This window comes from Ovis aries, chromosome 2, assembly GCF_016772045.2.
Source record: "Ovis aries strain OAR_USU_Benz2616 breed Rambouillet chromosome 2, ARS-UI_Ramb_v3.0, whole genome shotgun sequence".
Classification (NCBI taxonomy): Eukaryota; Metazoa; Chordata; class Mammalia; order Artiodactyla; family Bovidae; genus Ovis; species Ovis aries.
This window is the reverse complement of record NC_056055.1, coordinates 227,037,239-227,055,617: the sequence shown is the minus strand read 5'-3', so window position 1 is coordinate 227,055,617 and position 18,379 is coordinate 227,037,239. Positions and strand designations below refer to the sequence as shown.

Below are 18,379 nucleotides of genomic sequence, written 5' to 3'. Positions count from 1 at the left end.
ATAGTCAATAAAGCAGAAGTAGATGTTTTCTGGAACTCCCATGCTTTTTCAATGATCCAATGGATGTTGGCAACAGATGATTTTCTAAAAAGGAAAAGAAAGGGGAGAAAAATGAAATATTTTGTTTATAGTGTTTTAAGATACCCTTTACAGTTGTCCAATCTTTTCTAAAGTATTTAGATATTTAGAACTTTTAAGGTGTCCTATTTATTTATTTCTAAAGGAAAAAAACCATGGAAGATTCATTCATTAAAAATATGTATTGAATGTCTCCTATCAGTAAAGGCCGCATGCTGGAGTTGGTATGCTCCCTGCTCTTATAAAAGGCCATGCCTTCTTGAATAACACTGGAGCATCATCTCAGTTACTAGAATTCCCTGCATGAAGCTGGGACCCTAATGTTTTCAGTTCCTAGGCAGACAGCATGTTAAGGATATAGTCATATTGTTACTCCAGTGGACTGATGGATTTCAAGGCCCCCTCTAGAGATTCGGATTCAGTGAATCCCCTGTAGGGCCCAGGAACCTGCATTTTAATTAGTAACCCCCATGGACACAACGCAGTTTAGGAAACACTATCCTGATGGTTTAAAAGCCTTTGGACAAGTTGACCTGACTCAAATCTTTATGTGTCTAAAAAAATAACAGGCAGAGATGGCAAGATAAAGGCTGAACAAGCAAATGTAATAAATGAATAAAATGTGAACCAGGGCATTGCTCTTTGGAAAAATTAACCAGTTCAACAAACTTTTGTTGGACATCCAGCCTTCATCTTTGAGGCTGACTATGGCAGCCCCCTATTTTCAAAGGGAAAAGAAGTGGGTGTTTTGAAACCAGTATTGTGAGCTAGGTATTAATAATTTTTAAGGAGAAAATGGGACCATTGCCTCATTGTAACAAGCAGAGTTATAGTCTGTGGCTCTGAATTTCAACAGGTCACTTCAGCTTCATTTTTGGACAAAGAGGAGTTGTCATAATTATAATAGTTCTTAATGAGCTTCTTAGAGTGAGTACGTGGGCTAGAACAAAGAATAGAGAATAATTTTCTATGCGTAACATTTCTAAAATGCCTAACTATGTAGGAGAAAAATTTATATGTTTATAAAATCCACTGGCTTCCTCAGAATCGGAGAAATCACTGATTTAGAAAGATTCCTGAGGGTCATCTAATTCAACCTAAATCTTCATCTACCCACTACCAGATATAAGAAACCTAACAAATAAATTCAGGAGTTTGATTTAAAAAAAAAAATAGAACACTGTGATTATCAGAGCTTAGATAGCTCTCTAAAACTATACTTGAATAAGTCAAGAAAAACAAGTTGTTATTCTCCACTACTATGCATGTGATTTATAGAATGAGCCAAACTCGCTGGCAAAACTGATTTTTCAATCAAATATTTATTGATTATTTACCCTCAGTTAGGTATATAGGAATTGAACCTAAAGAAGGTGGTATTATTTAGACAGATAAAAAAATTAGAATACTAAATCACTTAATTGAGATCTCCCAATTAAGACCAAAATTCAAAACCAGATCTGTCTGACTTCAAGACAGAGAGAAACACCACAGGAAACATTTGGCTTGATAGTTCAGATGTGATTTGAAAAAAACAGAAGTCTGCAGTTATCAAACAACTCAAATGACTTCAACAGACTTCTTAAGTCAGACAAATCCACTTTGAAATCCTGCTTCTGTCATGTGTGGGATCTTGGGCAGAAGTCTAAGCCTCTCCTTGCCTCTGTGGTCTATAAAATGGGAATAACAAAATCTCATGTAGTGCTTCTTAAGATTGTATGTAAAGGACCTAGTAGTACAGTATCTGACAAACACTTGCCACTGCAAAACAAAAGAGGTTTTTACCAGGCTATACCGATATAAGAAAGCCAGTCAGTTAAGTCAATTCAGTCACTCAGTCATGTCCGACTCTTTGTGACCCCATGGACTTGGCAGCATGCCAGGCCTCCCTGTCCATCACCACCTCCCAGCTCTACATGAGCTGAAACTCATGTCCACTGAATCAGTGATGCCATCCAACCATCTCATCCTCTGCCATCCCCTTCTTCTCCCGCCTTCAATCTTTCCCAGCATCAGGGTCTTTCCTAATGAATCGACTCTTCACATCAGGTGGCCAAAGTATTGGAGCTTCAGCTTCAGCATCAGTCCTTCCAGTGAATATTCAGGACTGATTTCCTTTAAGCTGTACTGGTTTGATTTCCTTGAAGTCCAAGGGACTCTTAAGAGTCTTCTCCAACACCATAGTTCAAAAGCATCAATTCTTCAGCACTCAGCCTTCTTTATGGTCCAACTGTCACATCCGTACATGACTACTGGAAAAACCATAGCTTTGACTAGTCAGAACTTTGTCAGCAAACTAATTAATGTCTCTGCTTTTTAATATGCTGTCTGGGTTGGTCATACCTTTTCTTCTAAGGAGCAAGCATCTTTTAATTTCATGGCTGCCGTCACCATCTGCAGTGATTTTGGAGCCCAAAAATTTAGTCTGTCACTATTTCCATTGTTTCTCCATCTATTTGCCATGAAGGGATGGGACTGGATGCCATGATCTTAGTCTTCTGAATGTTGAGTTTGAAGCCAGCTTTTTCACTCTCCTCTTTCACTTTCATCAAGAGGCTGTTTAGTTCTTCTTCACTTTCTGCCATAAGGGTGGTGTCATCTGCATATCTGAGGCTATCGATATTTCTCCCGGCAGTCTTGATTCCAGCTTGTGCTTCATCCAGCCAAGCATTTCACATGATGTATTCTGCATATAAGTTAAATAATCATTGTGACAATATACAGCCTTGACATCCTCCTTTCCCAATTTGGAACCAGTCTGTTGTTCCATGACTGGTTCTAACATTGCTTCTTGACCTGCATACAGATTTCTCAGGAGGCAGGTTTAGTGGTCTGGTATTCCCATCTCTTGAAGAATTTTCCAGTTTGTTGTGATCCCCACAGTCAAAGGCTGTGCTGTAGTCAATGAAGCAGAAGATAGATATTATGAGACAGAAATTTCCAATCTAGTCTAATGTCCTGAATGTTCAGCTGCTAAATCAGAGATCATAATAAATAAAATGAGTTACAAAAGTCTTGTTGGAAGTCAATACTAGTTCCAGCCCAAGAATGAAGCCCTGTAGTTCTTGGTTCAGTTCTATACCCTCTTATATATTCTTATAAAGAGTATATATTAGTTTGGCAGGTTTTTTAATCAAGAATCTTTAAAATGCTTTGAACACTTTATCTTAAGAAAATAATCCAAAATGGATCAGACTTGGGGGAGAATGAGAGGAATAAATGTGTGAAGATATACTCTGAAGCATTTTTTTCTACAATGGCACAAAATTTGAGTTAGTTGCTTAGTCCTGTCTGATTCTTCATGACCCCATGGACTGTAGCCCGCCAGGCTCCTCTGTCCATGGAATTCTCCAAGCAAGAATACTGGAGTGAGTAGCCATTCCTTTCTCCAAGGGATCTTCCTGACCCAAGGATCAAATCCAGGTCTCCTACATTGCAGCTGATTCTTTATCATCTGAGCCACCAGGGAAGCCCTTCTATAAGTCTTGCTCAGATGTCACCTTCTTTGTAAGACTCACCCTAATGAGTTGTCCTCCTTCTCCCAACTCTACCATCCTCCTTCAATTTACTTATTTTTGTGTCTATTGACCAGCATTTCACAAGGGCTTATGTTTTAAAAGATCATGAATTTTCGTCCTTTTCACTGATGTATTTGCATCACCAAGGAAAATCCCTAGGTACAGAGTATGGCTTCAAAAATGTTTATTAACCATATTAATGAACTAAGAGACTGGGTTGATAAATTAGGGTATGAGACTTTATTCTACTTATTTAAAGTGTCATAAAACTTGAAAAGCAAAAGTAGAAAATATTTAGGATATCTAGAATATACCTTTAAGGGAAAGATTGAAGGCAGGAGGAGAAAGAGACGACAGAGGATGAGATGGTTGGATGTCATCACCAACTCAATGGGCATGAGTTTGAGCAAGCTCCGGGAGTTGGTGATGGATAGGGAAGCCTGGCGTGCTGCAGTCCATGGGATCACAGAGTTGGACACGACTGGGTGACTGAACTGAACTGATACCATTCAGTGAATAAAAATAGCATTTCAATTCAAATATTCAAGGACAGTTAGGTAAAACTATGCACCAGGAAAAACAGAAACAAAAAGATTGAAAGGAACTGCCGAAAAGGGATGAGTTTTATGTTTTTGTTTTCTATTTTGTACCCTTTGAGAACTACAGCAAAGTGTTGAGAAAGGGAAGTAAGGAAATGAGAGAGGATGGGAAAGAACCATAATCATGAATGTTTTGCCTCCTTGGGTTGGGATGCTGTGGGTCTTTTTCTTCTTGCCTGAATCCCTGCAATTTTTATCCAGAATGAAGATGGAACTTCCTAGCCAAGGAATATATCAGGGCTCAGATTTCCTCTTATTTCCAGAAACATGTGGTTTCAACAATTGGCTCAGAAATTGGCAAGTTAAAAAATAGAACATTAGCTAAATATTCAGTTTCATTCACATTCCCCTTCTCCATCCGGAGTCAGTACACATCCGCTGGATTCCCTGTGGCTGTTATCCACATCCATTTGTCTTGCAGCTGTTGTGTTTTTATCTCTTCTTTTCTCCTGTCCCGCTGCCGCCACTCTCCCCCTCCTGTCTTTGTCCTAGCCTCAGCCCCCATTTGTGTGTGGGTGTTTCCCTGAACAAGTAAGGCAACGTTATTGAGAAAGTTCGATGCCAGAGAAATCTGGAGTGGCTGAGGACTCCAGTCCCTCTCCCTGCCTTCCCTGGGCACCTTGGACCAGGTGCCCACCCAGTGCTCTCCACCTCCCATTCTGTACCCATCTCTGGGCCGTTCCCTCCCACTGTCTGTTCCTGCTAGGACAGGGCCAGTGCTTTCTTTGCTGCAGGGCTTCTACATCCTGAATAATGATTCTCACAAAGAGATCTCCTTGCCTGTCCCCTTCTTGGTTACAAAGACAATCAGAGGTCTTATCTCTTATATTGCAGTAAGTCTATTACTCCTCATTTTTTCCTACTAATGCTAGAGGACAGGTATCCTTATAGCTGTGCTGTTGCTGTTTAATTACCAGATTCATGTAATTTTAGAACTGAAAGGAATTTTAAAAACCAGCTAGTGGAATCCCCATTACCAGTACATGGTCAGTGCTGTGCCAGGCGGTCCATAGATGGTGTTTGGGGAATATTTGCCATCAGTGAATACTGTAAATTCAGCCATTATGAACCACTGTAAGTTGATTCTTTTGCACTTGGTGTTTTAAAAGGTTTTTGGTCATCTTTTATTCACATATACTTATAAAAAAAATCAGTGAATGATCAGGGAGAAGGCTGGGCTCGGAAGGCAATGAGGTAAAACTGAAAAACTAAAGTTGGCAACAGGGTTGTTATAAAGAGGAAAAGGATAGGTTTGCTGATGTAAGAACAAGAAGAAATAGGCTAAAATGATGATGAAAGGATGACATATAACTAATAACATCTTTCATTATGAAGAACTGTTAAATAAAGGATTGCCAAGGAAAACTGAAAAAATGACAGTACTTGAGATACTTGACATATCTGGTTATGATTCAGCAGATGATTAAATTAGGCTTTCCTTGATGGAGAAAAGTAGAGTAAATATGTTAAATGGTTCCTCCTATAAGATTCTGGGAAGGGTTAGATTTCCCTTTCACTGAAAAATGAAATGATCGTAATGAGCGTGTTCTTACCTACCTTAAAATCACTCACATAGCCACCTTAACATTAACCCAGAGATAATGAACACTGAATTCACCTTGCTTCTTGTCAGGATAGCTGATATTTGAATGATAAATTTTAACTGTCATTTTTTCCTTTCAGGCTTGTAAATTTTATAGTTCCCAGTGGTATGTGGTAAATTACAAATATGAACAGTATTCTGGAGACATTCGACAGTTACCTCGGTAAGAACCTTTTATGAGTAATCCTTGGGTTTTTCCTTATATAAACTATGCTCTCTAAGTTCTGTCACTGTTTGTGAATATGTGTACATTCATCTAATACCAAGGTAAAAAAAAATTTAAATAATAGTCACAAGAGAAGATTTTGTTGAACAAAGTATTATTTATATCTTCCCAGAATTAGGTGACAGATAAATATACTCATTTAGGTATAGCCTAGGGCTTCCCAAGTGGCTCAGTGGTAAAGAATCCGCCTGCCAAACAGGAGACCCAGGTTCGATCCCTAGGTTGGGAAGATCCCCTAGAGAAGGAAATGGCAACCCACTCCAAAATTCTTGCTTGGGAAATACCATGGACAGAAGAACCTGGCAGGCTATAGTCCATTGGACTGCAAAAAGTCATACACAGCTAAGTGACTAAACACCAACAAGGCTTTGGGCAAAGTTTTAAAGTGTTAGGTATTCTTGTGTGATCGGTCCTTTCAATAGCAGATACAAAAGGATTAAAAGGTACAATTTGGACCAGGAATTCTTTTTTATATGCTGTGTATAGCATTCAGACTTGCCATTGGTTTCATATATTTTCATGCTGGGATGTCAAAAAGCATGAAAATAAACAACCTGCACAAGAGCAATAATGTCTAAGAATAGCAAAAAGGAAAAACAAGCACCTAATTCTTTTCAGACTGTAGGGAAATAAAGTCCTTAGGAGAAGATAACTTCATTCTGTACCTGCTTACCTGTCACCTTCATAGAGAAGCTATCTGACCTAGAGCAGTCATTTATTCCATGTCTGTGTCTCCCACTAAAGTCAAGTCCAAAAGGACAGGGACTCGTCCTTCTTTGCAGAATCTTTTGCAGGCCTTGAAGAATGCCTGGCACATAGTAAAGTGACAGTGAAAGTGAAAGTCGCTCAGTTGTGTTCAATTCTTGTGACCCCACGGACTATAGTCCATGGAATTCTCCTTTCTAGAATACTGGAGTGGGTAGCTATTCCCTTCTCCAGGGGAATTTCCTGACCCAGGAATCAAACCAGGGTCTCCTGCATTGCAGATGGATTCTTTACCAGCTGAGCTATCAGGAAAGCCCTGGCACATAGTAAGTATGCAGTAATTACTTATTGGATAAGTAAACTGAGTGGATCAAAAATTTTAAAATCTAATAATCCTGGATGGGCTTGAAGTTGCTTAAATTCAAAGAACTGTGATGAACTGGAACCTCCCAACACACTGGTTCATCAAACTAAAATGATGCACATTATCTAGAAAATAAAACTTGAGGCAGAAATAAGTTAATCTTTTACTAACCCTTTCCTCAGTGAGACTTTGAGGTCATACACATTGCACAAAACTTTTTAATGGGCACATGGTTTAGATTTGGGCACCACTTCTAAGATCTCCCATGCCAGCAGGAACATCTTTTCCAGACTGGAATACTTGGAAGTACTGCATTCAACTCCAAATGCAAAATTTGAAGAAGGTGGAGTTATGGAGTAGCACTGGGAAAGTGACATTTAAGCTCAGATCTGAAGGAACAGTAGCTACCAGCACTGTGATCTCCAGAAAAGGGTCCCCAGAGGAAATAACAGGGGCAAAAGCTGTAAGCTGGGAATCAGAGTGACAATCAGAGAATCTGGACCTAAGGGTTAAATAAAACCCTGGAACCAAGCAAGGGACCTTGTGGGCCCTGGAAATGAGCTTGGGTTTTATTCTCATTTCAACAGAAGACTATAGAAATTGTAACCTAGAGTGTGACATGATCTAGTTTACCTCTTTAAGAGATTACCTGCTCTACTGTATGGAAAATGGGATTGTAGCAGTGAGAATTAAAGAAAAAAAATAAAAAAGAAGGAAGGAGACCATTTCTTTGGAGTTGAGTTCCTGGGAAGAGCAAAGCAATGTTCCTCTAAAACAGCAAGTCTTTATTCAAAACAGTGAATGTTTGATTTTTACCAAATGTCTGAACATTCTTTTAGATTTGGTCACTCCTAATAGATAACCTCCTGTAATTTCATGTTGAGATGGTCTTATCACACCCTAAACTTTCATGAGTAATTATTACATTCAGAATGTCTGGACATTAGTCACGCACATAGCTGCAACTGAGAAGCAAAGCATTTTTTTACCATCAAGTCTTCCTCTTTCTGAAAATAGTTCTAAGAAGTGGTTACAGCTTGGAAGCCATGCCCAAGCACTTGGAAGACAGTTTATAAAGGGAGAGAGTGTAGGAAGAGGTGTTTAGCTTTCATTTGGCATAAATGCCTTCCTACTGTCCTTAGGTCTACTGACACTTTAGTAGCTTTATCTCCAAACACTTCATCTTTTCTTATATCCCTGATGTCATAAAAATACATATTAATTTTAAAAATTCACATGTACTATATTCTTTCTCCATTAAAAAATAGAGAAAGCACCTCCAATCAGAACAGGGTCCTGATGTCATTGCTGACTTAGAATTCTTGTAGAGCACAAAAAGAAATCCCATGAGAAGAAACACAAAAGTCACTGAAATATTGTTGAGAATTTCTCACTTTAACTGAAGGATGTGAAAGTTGATACCAAGAAGGGGAAGAAGACTGCCACTAAGTAAGAAACTGTAATCAACTATGTATGTATATTCAAAATGAAAATCAGAAGTTCTAGAATAATCCTCACATATCCCCTAAACAAATGAAGATTGTAATATTGAATAGCATAAGTATTTTTAATGATTTTACGAGGCTAGGCACTCCCCTCTAGACTATAGATATATAGGTCAGTAGTAGAAACATAATTTACTTGGGCCCTCTGAGGCTATTAGAAGTAAATCATTTTCATACCTCCTGGATTAGAATTCTCCTATGTCTGCTACCAATTTAAACTGATCATTTCTTTTTATGGATTGCTGAGGCTATAAAATAAAAACTTACAATTATGGAGAAGTGAAAAAAAATGTTTGCTTATCTCCCTCACTTTTAGTCCTTGAATTTAAAATTGTGTTATTATTAATTCTTAAGAACCTCACTTTTTTAGTGTCTGTTCATACGAAGATATTGGAGACAGACTCTATTTAAGGATAGAATACAAAAAGTAAAGCCTTCGCAAATTAAAAATAAAAATCAGTACCAAAATCGGTGTTCCTAAGGAGAGAAGAATGTCATTTAAAAATACATATGATGTCAAAGAAGCCAAGAATATAAATGGGGAAAGGATATAAACATTGGGAACAGTAACAGCCACAAGTGAAAGAATGAAATGAGGCTACTATCTTACACCATAGGTGAAATTAACTCAAAATGGATTTACTACTTGAGTATAAGACCAGAGACCATAAGACTCCTGGTAGGGGAGGAGGGTGGTAAAAAGAAAAAACATAGGTGATAAGCTGCTTGACATTGGTTTTGGCAATTTTTTTTTAATGGATCTGACTGGAAAAGCAAAGGCAACAAAAGGACAAATAAACAAGTGAGAGTCCATCAAACTAAAAGCTTTTGCACAGCAAAGGAAATCATCAAAATAATTAAAAAGCAACCTACTGAATGGTAGAAAATATTTGCAAATCATATATCTGATAAGAGGTTCATATCCAAAATGTACAAATAATTCATACAACTCAATGGCAAAAAATGAAAGAAACACGATAATCTGATTTTTAAAATGAGCAGAGGATCTGACTAGACATTTTCCCAAAGAAGACACACAAATGGCCAACCAGTACATGACAAGATGCTCAGTATCACTAATCAGCAGGGAAATGCAAATCAAACCACAATGAATTATCACCTCACACTTGATAGAATGGCTATAATGAAACCACCCAGAGATAGCAAGTGCTGCTAAGGATGTGGAGAAAAGGGAACCCTTGTGCACTCTTGGTGGGTATGTAAACTGGTACAGCCACCATGAAAACTAGTATGGTGAGTCCTCAAAAAGTTAAAATTAAAACTACCATATGATTCAGCAATTCCACTTCTGGGTATTTATTGGGAAAAAAAAAAAACAACAACACAAATTCAAAAAGAAGTATGCACCCCCCAAGTTCATTACAACATTATTTACACTAGCCAAGACGCAGAAACAACTTAAGTGTCCGCTGATGGGTGGCTGGAGAAAGAAAATGTGGCATATATACATAATGGAATACTATTAAGCCATAAAAAGAATGCAATTTGTCAGTTTTGACAATATGTGTAGACCTTAAGGGCACTATGCTGAGTGAAATAAGTCAGAGAAAGACAATGCCATTGGATCTCACTTATGTGGAATTTTAAAACAAAATGAAAAGAAAACAAGCTCACAGATACAAAGAACAGATTGATAGTTGCCAGAGGTAGGGTGAAGGAAATCAGTAGGTACTAACTTCCAGTTATAAAATAAATGAGTCACGGAAATGGAATATACAGTTTGGTGTCTAGAGTTAACTATACCCTATGAAATAGTCCAAAGTCACCAAGAGAGTAGATCTTAAAAGTTCTCATCACAAGAAAAAAAAAATTTTAATAGCTAAGTATGATGACAATGTTAACTAGACTTACTGTGGTCGTCATTTCACAATATATACAAATATAGAATCATTTCTTTGTACACCCAAAACTAGTATAACATCATCTATCAATTATATCTCAATTTAAAAACTATGAAACAAACAAAAAATATGATGCCACAGATTTTGTTAATCCATGGGGTAAAATACAGGGATAATATGACATATTTAGAAGTTTTACCACAGATGGGTAGATATAAAGAAGAAAATTTCAGAAAGTATATTTCTTGACAGAAGAGCTAATAAAATGGAACCGGTTTAGCTGGACTGATTTGGAACAACAACAAAAAAATTTTTAATAAAAGAATACTTCTTGAGTGTCAACTGCGAGCTGGAATGTTCTGGGTACCGTACTTATGTTATCTCATTTAATTCGCATGATCCCATGGAGTAGGAACTGTCTTCCTTGTTGTATAAAGCAAACTAGAGCACTAAGAGGGCTGGTAACTTGCCCCCGACCTCACTCTACTCAAGTATCCCCACACTCCTTGTTTGGGGCACAGGAGGTAATTTGGGTGTAGAAATAAGACTGACCAAAATGGCAGCTACTATGGGTCCAGACACCAGAGGGTGAAGTCCCTGCTGAGCTCTCTAAACCTGGAGCCCAAAGGCCCACAGTGCCATTGGGGGAAGAATTTTACTTTCAGCCAGCAGAGGGGCTTATCTTTGAATGATTTCCAGAAGAGAGACCAGTCATTGATTAATGGCCCCAGAGACGTGACACTGAGCAGCAATAAAAACAGGAATGCTGTGCCTTGTGGGTCAGTGGGAAGGGGAATGGAAAAGAAGAGTTCTCAGTAGCCTGCATACCTCAGCAATGGTCCAAAGGGTCTGCCAGCGCACTCCAGGGCATTTTCTTACAAGGCTGACCTCACCTCCCCTCGCTCTCCCTCCCTCTCTGTGCTCCAGCCCCACCAGCGGGGTACTCCTGAATGCTGCAAGCCAATCCTTCCTCAAGATCTTTGCTCACCATTCACTGTGCCAGAATGACCTTCCCCCAGATCATCACAGGCACGGCTTCTTCTCCTTCTCAACTGAAATGGCCATCTGTGACAACCCTTTCTAAATCTGGCTTCTACCACCTCTACCTTGATCGTTCTTTTTTCTTTGTTGGTGTTGTTTAGTTGCTAAGTCGTGTCTGACTCTTTTGAGACCCCATAGACTGAGCCCACTAGGCTCCTCTGTCCCCGGGGATTCTCCAGGAAAGAATTCTAGAGTAGGTTGCCATTTCCTCCTCCAGAGAGTCTTCCCAACCCAGAGATCAAACCCGCATCTCCTGCGTCTCCTGCTTAACAGGCAGATTCTTCACAGCTGAGCCACCGGAGAGAGGCCTTCTTCTCTAATTTTCTTCAAAACCATTTCCATCTAGGGAAATTATCTTGTTGATTTATGCTTTATTATCTATTCTCTCCTTCCTTAGAGGGCGAGCCTCCTCCACTTGGGGATTTAATTTCTAATACAAGGTTGGCATTATCGCAGGTCTTCTATGTGACAGGTGCTGTCTGGTAACTGGATCATTTAGTGACAAGGAAGAACGCCTCCAAAAATTAAGACCACTCTCAACTCATAGTGAATTTGATCAAGCAAACTTAGATTTAAGAAAAGCTGACAGTGAAAGAGCATGCCCATTGACATATCCCCCACCCAGGATGTGACCTAAATTGACATTCACTGATCTGCTCGTATTTTTTAATGAACAGTAAGGTCTGCATGAATAGCACTAAGGATTAATGCAATGGCTGAGTTTTGCTAGAGACCTTATTGGTCTTATCTTTCTATCATATAATTTTTTGTATCCTAATACTTAAGTGAACTAAAAAGGAAAGCTTAAAGAAAATTTGGTTTTTATGAAAGAGTTTTGAGACTTCACAAGTTGTAGTATTGTAACATTACAACTTGTGAAACTTTACAAATTTAAAAAATTGTTTTCAGTGTTTGTATGAAGCCCCTTTCTCTGTTTTCAAAATCATCTGTCCTTGAAATGCCACAGGAAAATACTTGAGAAATTCATGCTCAGCATTTCTTTGAGAATAGTTGCATATATTTTTGTATAATTTTTAATTAATTATTATTGGAGTATAGTTGCTTTACAGTGTTGTGTTAGTGTCAGCTGCTGCTGCTGCTCCTAAGTCACTTTAGTCGTGTCCGACTCTGTACGACCCCCTAGACGGCAGCCCACCAGGCTCCTCCATCCCTGGGACTCACCAGGCAAGAACACTGGAGTGGGTTGCCATTTCCTTCTCCAATGCATGAAAGTGAAAAGTGAAAGTCAAGTCGCTCAGTCGTGTCTGACTCTTTGCGACTCCATGGACTGCAGCCTACCAGGCTCCTCCATCCATGGGATTTTCCAGGCAAGAGGACAGGAGTGGGTCGCCAGTGCCTTCTCCAGTATTAGTGTCTGCTATGTAGCACAGTGAATGAGTCATACATATACATAGGTTCCCCTCCCCCTTTTGGACTTCCTTCCCATTCAGGTCACCACACTGGATTAAGCAGAGTTCCCTGTGCTGTATATCCTCATTAGTTGTCTGTTTCACACAGAATATCAATAGTGTTCATTTTTAAAAAAATTTTTCTTGGTATTAAAAAAATTCAAGAGATGTCATTTTAGATAATTTATTCAACGCTTTTTCTAAAAAAATCCCCCCTTTATTTTATTATGCAAATTTTCAAACATACAAAAAAGTTTGAAAAAAACTTATACAATGAACACCCATATTCCCACCATCTAGAATGTATCTTCTGCATTTTCCTATTTTTACTATATATGTATTTTATGACATTATCTGTTCATCCACCCATGCATCTAGCCATCTATCAGTCCGTCTTATATTTTGACCATTTCAAAATGAGTTTAAAATATCAACACACTGTATGTTGCCTTTCTAAACACTTTAGAATGTATACCATGTTTATAGTTTAGTTTTCTTTCTTCTGAGGGAAACTTTAGGAGAAAAGACACATGTTTTAAGTGAACCATGGGATGGCTTTGACTATGTACATACCTGTGCGTCTGAAAACGCTACTAAGATAAGGGATATATTCATCAGCTGCAAAGAGCCCATTGCTACCCCTTCCTGGTCAGTCCTCACCCCTACTTTCCTTTCTCCCCAGAGACAACCCTTGTTCTGATTTTCTTCACTACAGATTAGTATTACTAGTTATAAAACTTCATCGCATTGGAATCATGCTGTATGTATTTCTCTGTTTCCAACTTCTTTGACTCAGCATGATGCTTTTGAGTGATACCCACGTTGTTACATGTATTGGTAACTCCTTTCTCCTTCTGAGCAACATTCCTTTGTGTGGATCTGCTATATTTTGGGGCTTCCCAGATGGCACAGTGGGAAGGAACCTGCCTACTGTTGCAAGAGACGCAAGAGACTCGGGTTCAATCCCCATGGAAGACTGTGGATACAGCATTTTGAGCTAAGCTGTGCATAAGCCACTTTAAGATCATGGACTTTTGTGAAACTTTGTCTGTCCTTTTAAGGTTGTCTCAATTACCAGTTCTTTGCTGAGAGATTTGTGGAAAAACCCTGACAAGTATTTAGTCTTATACATTTGAGATTCATGAAAGCCCGACTTTGTTTCCTTAATTCTTTGTTATTTCATTACTAATTTGAAAGGCTGTTCCTTCTCTCCTTTCTTTACACTTTTATAAATATCTTTGCAGAAATGATAGTTGGACTGTAGAACATGGCCACTGTAGCAAGCCACAATTATCAAATATCTATAAAATTATTCTTTTATGAGAAAGAGAAGAAAGGATAAATCATATAACAAAAGATGACAGAATAAAGAATTTAGAAATGAATGGTGTCCAGGTCAAAGGGGGACTGACGGAGGACTAGCATATAGTTTAGGGCCACCCTGGAGCCGAATATTGACCTTCCATGTTCAAAGTTGTCTTTGTTGCCATATCCTCAGTTTTCCCTACTCCTCCTTTTATCTTTCACATGAGATGTTTCCTTAACAGTGCCTTTACTGCCTTGCCATCATTTTAAGAATCCTGGAACACTCATGTCTCCTCCTGTACAGACAAAATACTTCAAGTAATTGCTCTGAAATCAGCCCTTTGAACTTGCCTTTGAATCTCAGGCAACCTGTCACCTGTCACAGGAGCAGAGGTTGAGGAAAGGGTCGTGTTTCACAGTTTTCTTTTGCCAATCAAATGAAAAGGAGAAAGGGACTGCTTCTGGTTCAAGGAGTGTCAGGATGTTGCCAAGGAGAGGAGGAGAATTTGGGGTGTGATAGAAGGAACTTCTCAGGAGTCCCAAAATAACAGTGTGGTCTGCTACATCAGTGTTCTGCCTTCTGATTTGCATGTGTGCACGCTAAGTCACTTCAGTCGTGTTCAACTCTTTGCAACGCTATGGACCGTAGCCAACCAGGGTCCTCTGTCCATGGGATTCACTGGGCAAGAAAACTGGAATGGGTTGCCATGCCCTCCTCCAGGGGGTCTTCCCAATCCAGGGATAGAACCCGTGTCTCTTACGTCTCCTGCATTGGTAGGTGGGTCCTTTACCACCAGCCCCACCTGGCCCTAACAAAAGAGGCAGAACACGTTAACATCAGTGGCAGCTGGCACAGATAGACTTGAATATCTCTAAGGTTTTGCAAGAAGCAGAAAGAGCTAGAGACACCAGGAATCCTCTGGAAGAGAAAAATGGCTGCCATCATACTTAACATGTTTATTAAAGATAGTTTGGACTTACTTGTCCTTAATACAAATAACATTTCAGAGATAAGGTGTCTGACCTCACCTCTTTCATTATGTGTTCCTGTGAGTAACTGTTATGAACCTCATCTTCTTCTCAGCAAAACAGCAAGATTAGATGAGACATGGATCCCTGGTATTTGTGTACAAAAGTCTGATTATATGTGTATACAATTTAATAAAAAGCAATGTGCTACTTCGGCTTCTCAGGTGGCTCAATGGTAAAGAATCTGACTGCCAGTGCAGGAGGCGTGGATTCGATCCCTGGGTCGGGAAGATCCCCTGGAGGAGGAAATGGCAACTCACTCCATTATTCTTGCCTGGGAAATCCTATGGACAGAGAAGCCTGGTGGGCTACACTCCGTGGGGTCGCAAGAGTCAGACATGACTTAGCAACTAAACAACAACAAATGTGCTACTTAGTACATATTAAGACTTCAGTACAAAATTTCTGCACTCTTGGTATATATTTTTGAGCTTTCAGATAAATCATAGATGAAGAAGGTTGTATTATGTTTTTGAAATTTGAACTAATACGTACCCGAGCAAGTAAATTCAATATATTAATTAACAAATATTTATTGATCACTTACCATGTGTCAGAACCTGTGGGGATAATAACTTTGAAATACACATTTCCTACCACTCTTCTTTTAAACCTCTGGCTTTTAAATTAGACTGTTACTATTTACAGCTATTTATCTATGGGTCGGAGAAGGCAATTGCACCCCACTCCAGTACTCTTGCCTGGAAAATCCCATGGACTGAGGAGCCTGGTAGGCTGCAGTCCATGGGGTATCTGAGAGTCAGACACAACTGAGCAACTTGACTTTCACTTTTCACTTTCATGCATTGGAGAAGGAAATGGCAACCCACTCCAGTGTTCTTGCCTAGAGAATCTCAGAGACGGGGGAGCCTGGTGGGCTGCCATCTATGCGCACAGTTGGATATGACTAAAGCAACTTAGCAGCAGCAGCAGCATCTATGGGTGCTGGGATGTCCTAACAGGACTATGCAACCAAAACAAAATAGAGAAATAAATTGGAATTAGGGCTGAGCTGAGACTCCAGGTATCATTTATAATAATCAAGTACTGTGTACACCAGAATAACTTTATATTTATTAGTAATGAATTTTGGTAGCAAGCAACTCTCATTAATTTGAATTTATAAAATAAATTAATTTGAATTTATAAAGTAAATTCAGTATTTATTTATAAAATAAATAATAAGATACTTTTAAAAAACCTATTTACAGGCATAGAGAACAAGCATATGGACACCAAGTGGGAAAAGTTGAGGTGGGATGAATTGGGAGATTAGGATTAATATATATATATATATATTATTGATACTGTGTATAAAACAGATGACTAATGAGAACCTACTGTATAGCACAAGGAATTCTTCTCAGTGCTCTGTGGTGACCTAAATGGGAAGAAAATCCAAAAGAGAGGGATGTATACATAGAGCTGATCCACTTTACTGTACAGTAGACACCAACACAAAATTGTAAAGCAACTATACTCCAATAAAAATTAATTAAAAATAAATAAATAAAAACCTATTTAACATGTTGGAGTTGTCTCAGGATTTTGATCACTCAGAATGCTAAAAAGAGTATCACCACGATCCCTTACAAACAAACTTTTAAAGTCTGCCTTTTCATATTATCCCTCTTCACCTTGCTTATCAATAATTCAATCAGCCATGAATCTTGAGTATGTCTGCAACAGGAAAGGAAAAACCTAAGATGTAGATGGGACTTCATTAGAGTCTCTGGCTTTAAGAAATGTATAATCAGATGGAGGGCTAAGACAAGTGTCCAAACAACAGAACCAGGCAAACACTGTAAGAGATGTATACTCAGAATCTACAGGGACAGGGTCCTAATTCTGTAGATCCAGGCTACCTTCATGGAAATTACTTTGGGGGCACAAACTCTTACCAGGTTACAATGGAATATTACTCAGCTTTATAAAGGAGTGAACTCTTGATACACTCCACTATATGAATGAACCTTGAAGACATTATTCTAATAAAGTAAGCCAGACACAAAAAGATAAATGTTGCATTATTCCACTCATAAGATGTACTTAGAATAGTCAAAAACCTAGGAACAGCAAGTAGAACAATGATAACCCAGGGCTGAGGAAAGGGGGAAATGGAAAGTTATTGTCTAATGGATACAGAGTCAGTTTGGGAATTAAAATGGTCTGGAGATGGTCAGTGACGAAGGGCGTATAGTATGAATCTACTTAATGCTACTGAACTGTGCACATGAAAACAGTTAGAATGGAAATTCTTCTGTTATGTATGTTTTACCACAATAGGAAAAAAACAAAAACGTTTATCAAGTGTGGAGACCGTGGTTCTGATTTCAGGCTTCTCACAGTTTAATAGCAAGGTTACTGTCCTTTTTGTGTTCTGACTTCCTCTACTGTGAACTAGGAATGGGCATTTTTAGGTCTTTCAGAAGAAGGATAAAGGATATTTTGAATTCATTTGAATCCACTGAACTTCTATGTGAATGAACAGTTTGGTGATTTTATGAATACCTGTATAATTGTGCTTCCCTGATAGCTCAGTTGGTAAAGAATCCACCTGCAATGCAAGAGACCCCAGTTCAATTTCTGGGTCAGGAAGATCTGCTAGGGAAGGGATAGGCTACCCACTCCAGTATTCTTGGGCTTCTCTTGAGGCTCAGCTGGTAAAGAATCTGCCTGCAATGTGGGAGACCTGAGTTTGATCTTTGGGTCAGGAAGATCCCTTGGAGAAGGGAATGGCTACCCACTCCAGTATTCTGGCCTGGAGAATACCATGGACAGAGGCCACAGTCCATGGGGTCGCAAAGAGTCAGACACGACTGAGCGATTAATACTCTAACTTTCATGTATGTATATACATATAAAGAGTCCTTGGTTATTCACCTTACTGCCTGGAATACCATCAACATAGGAAACCATTTGCATTGGAAATACTGAATGAGCTCATGGGTTGCTTCAACATAATATAAATCATTTCAAAGAAAAAGCTCTACCTTGCAAATCCTCCATGTAGGATTTTCTAGCTTGGTATAAAGGAATGCCTGAAGTTTGGATGATTCTATCTGGTTTCCATTCAACCATGTGTTATGAGATAGAATTAAGTCAAGGAAGGTTTATTTCTGTCTTATTTTACCA

At 38.9% G+C, this 18,379-nt stretch overlaps 1 protein-coding gene across 15 annotated transcripts in view; it reads left to right on the top strand.

Moving 5' to 3' along the window:
• Window positions 1–18,379, top strand: part of DOCK10 (dedicator of cytokinesis 10) — a 309,263-nt gene that overhangs the window by 165,426 nt on the left and 125,458 nt on the right. For all 15 annotated transcript variants that reach the window (XM_060410412.1, XM_042244317.1, XM_042244315.1 and 12 more), the window contains one exon: window positions 5,879–5,961. In XM_060410412.1, coding sequence (XP_060266395.1) covers window positions 5,879–5,961 — 83 coding nt within the window. The remainder of the gene's footprint in view (window positions 1–5,878; window positions 5,962–18,379) is intronic.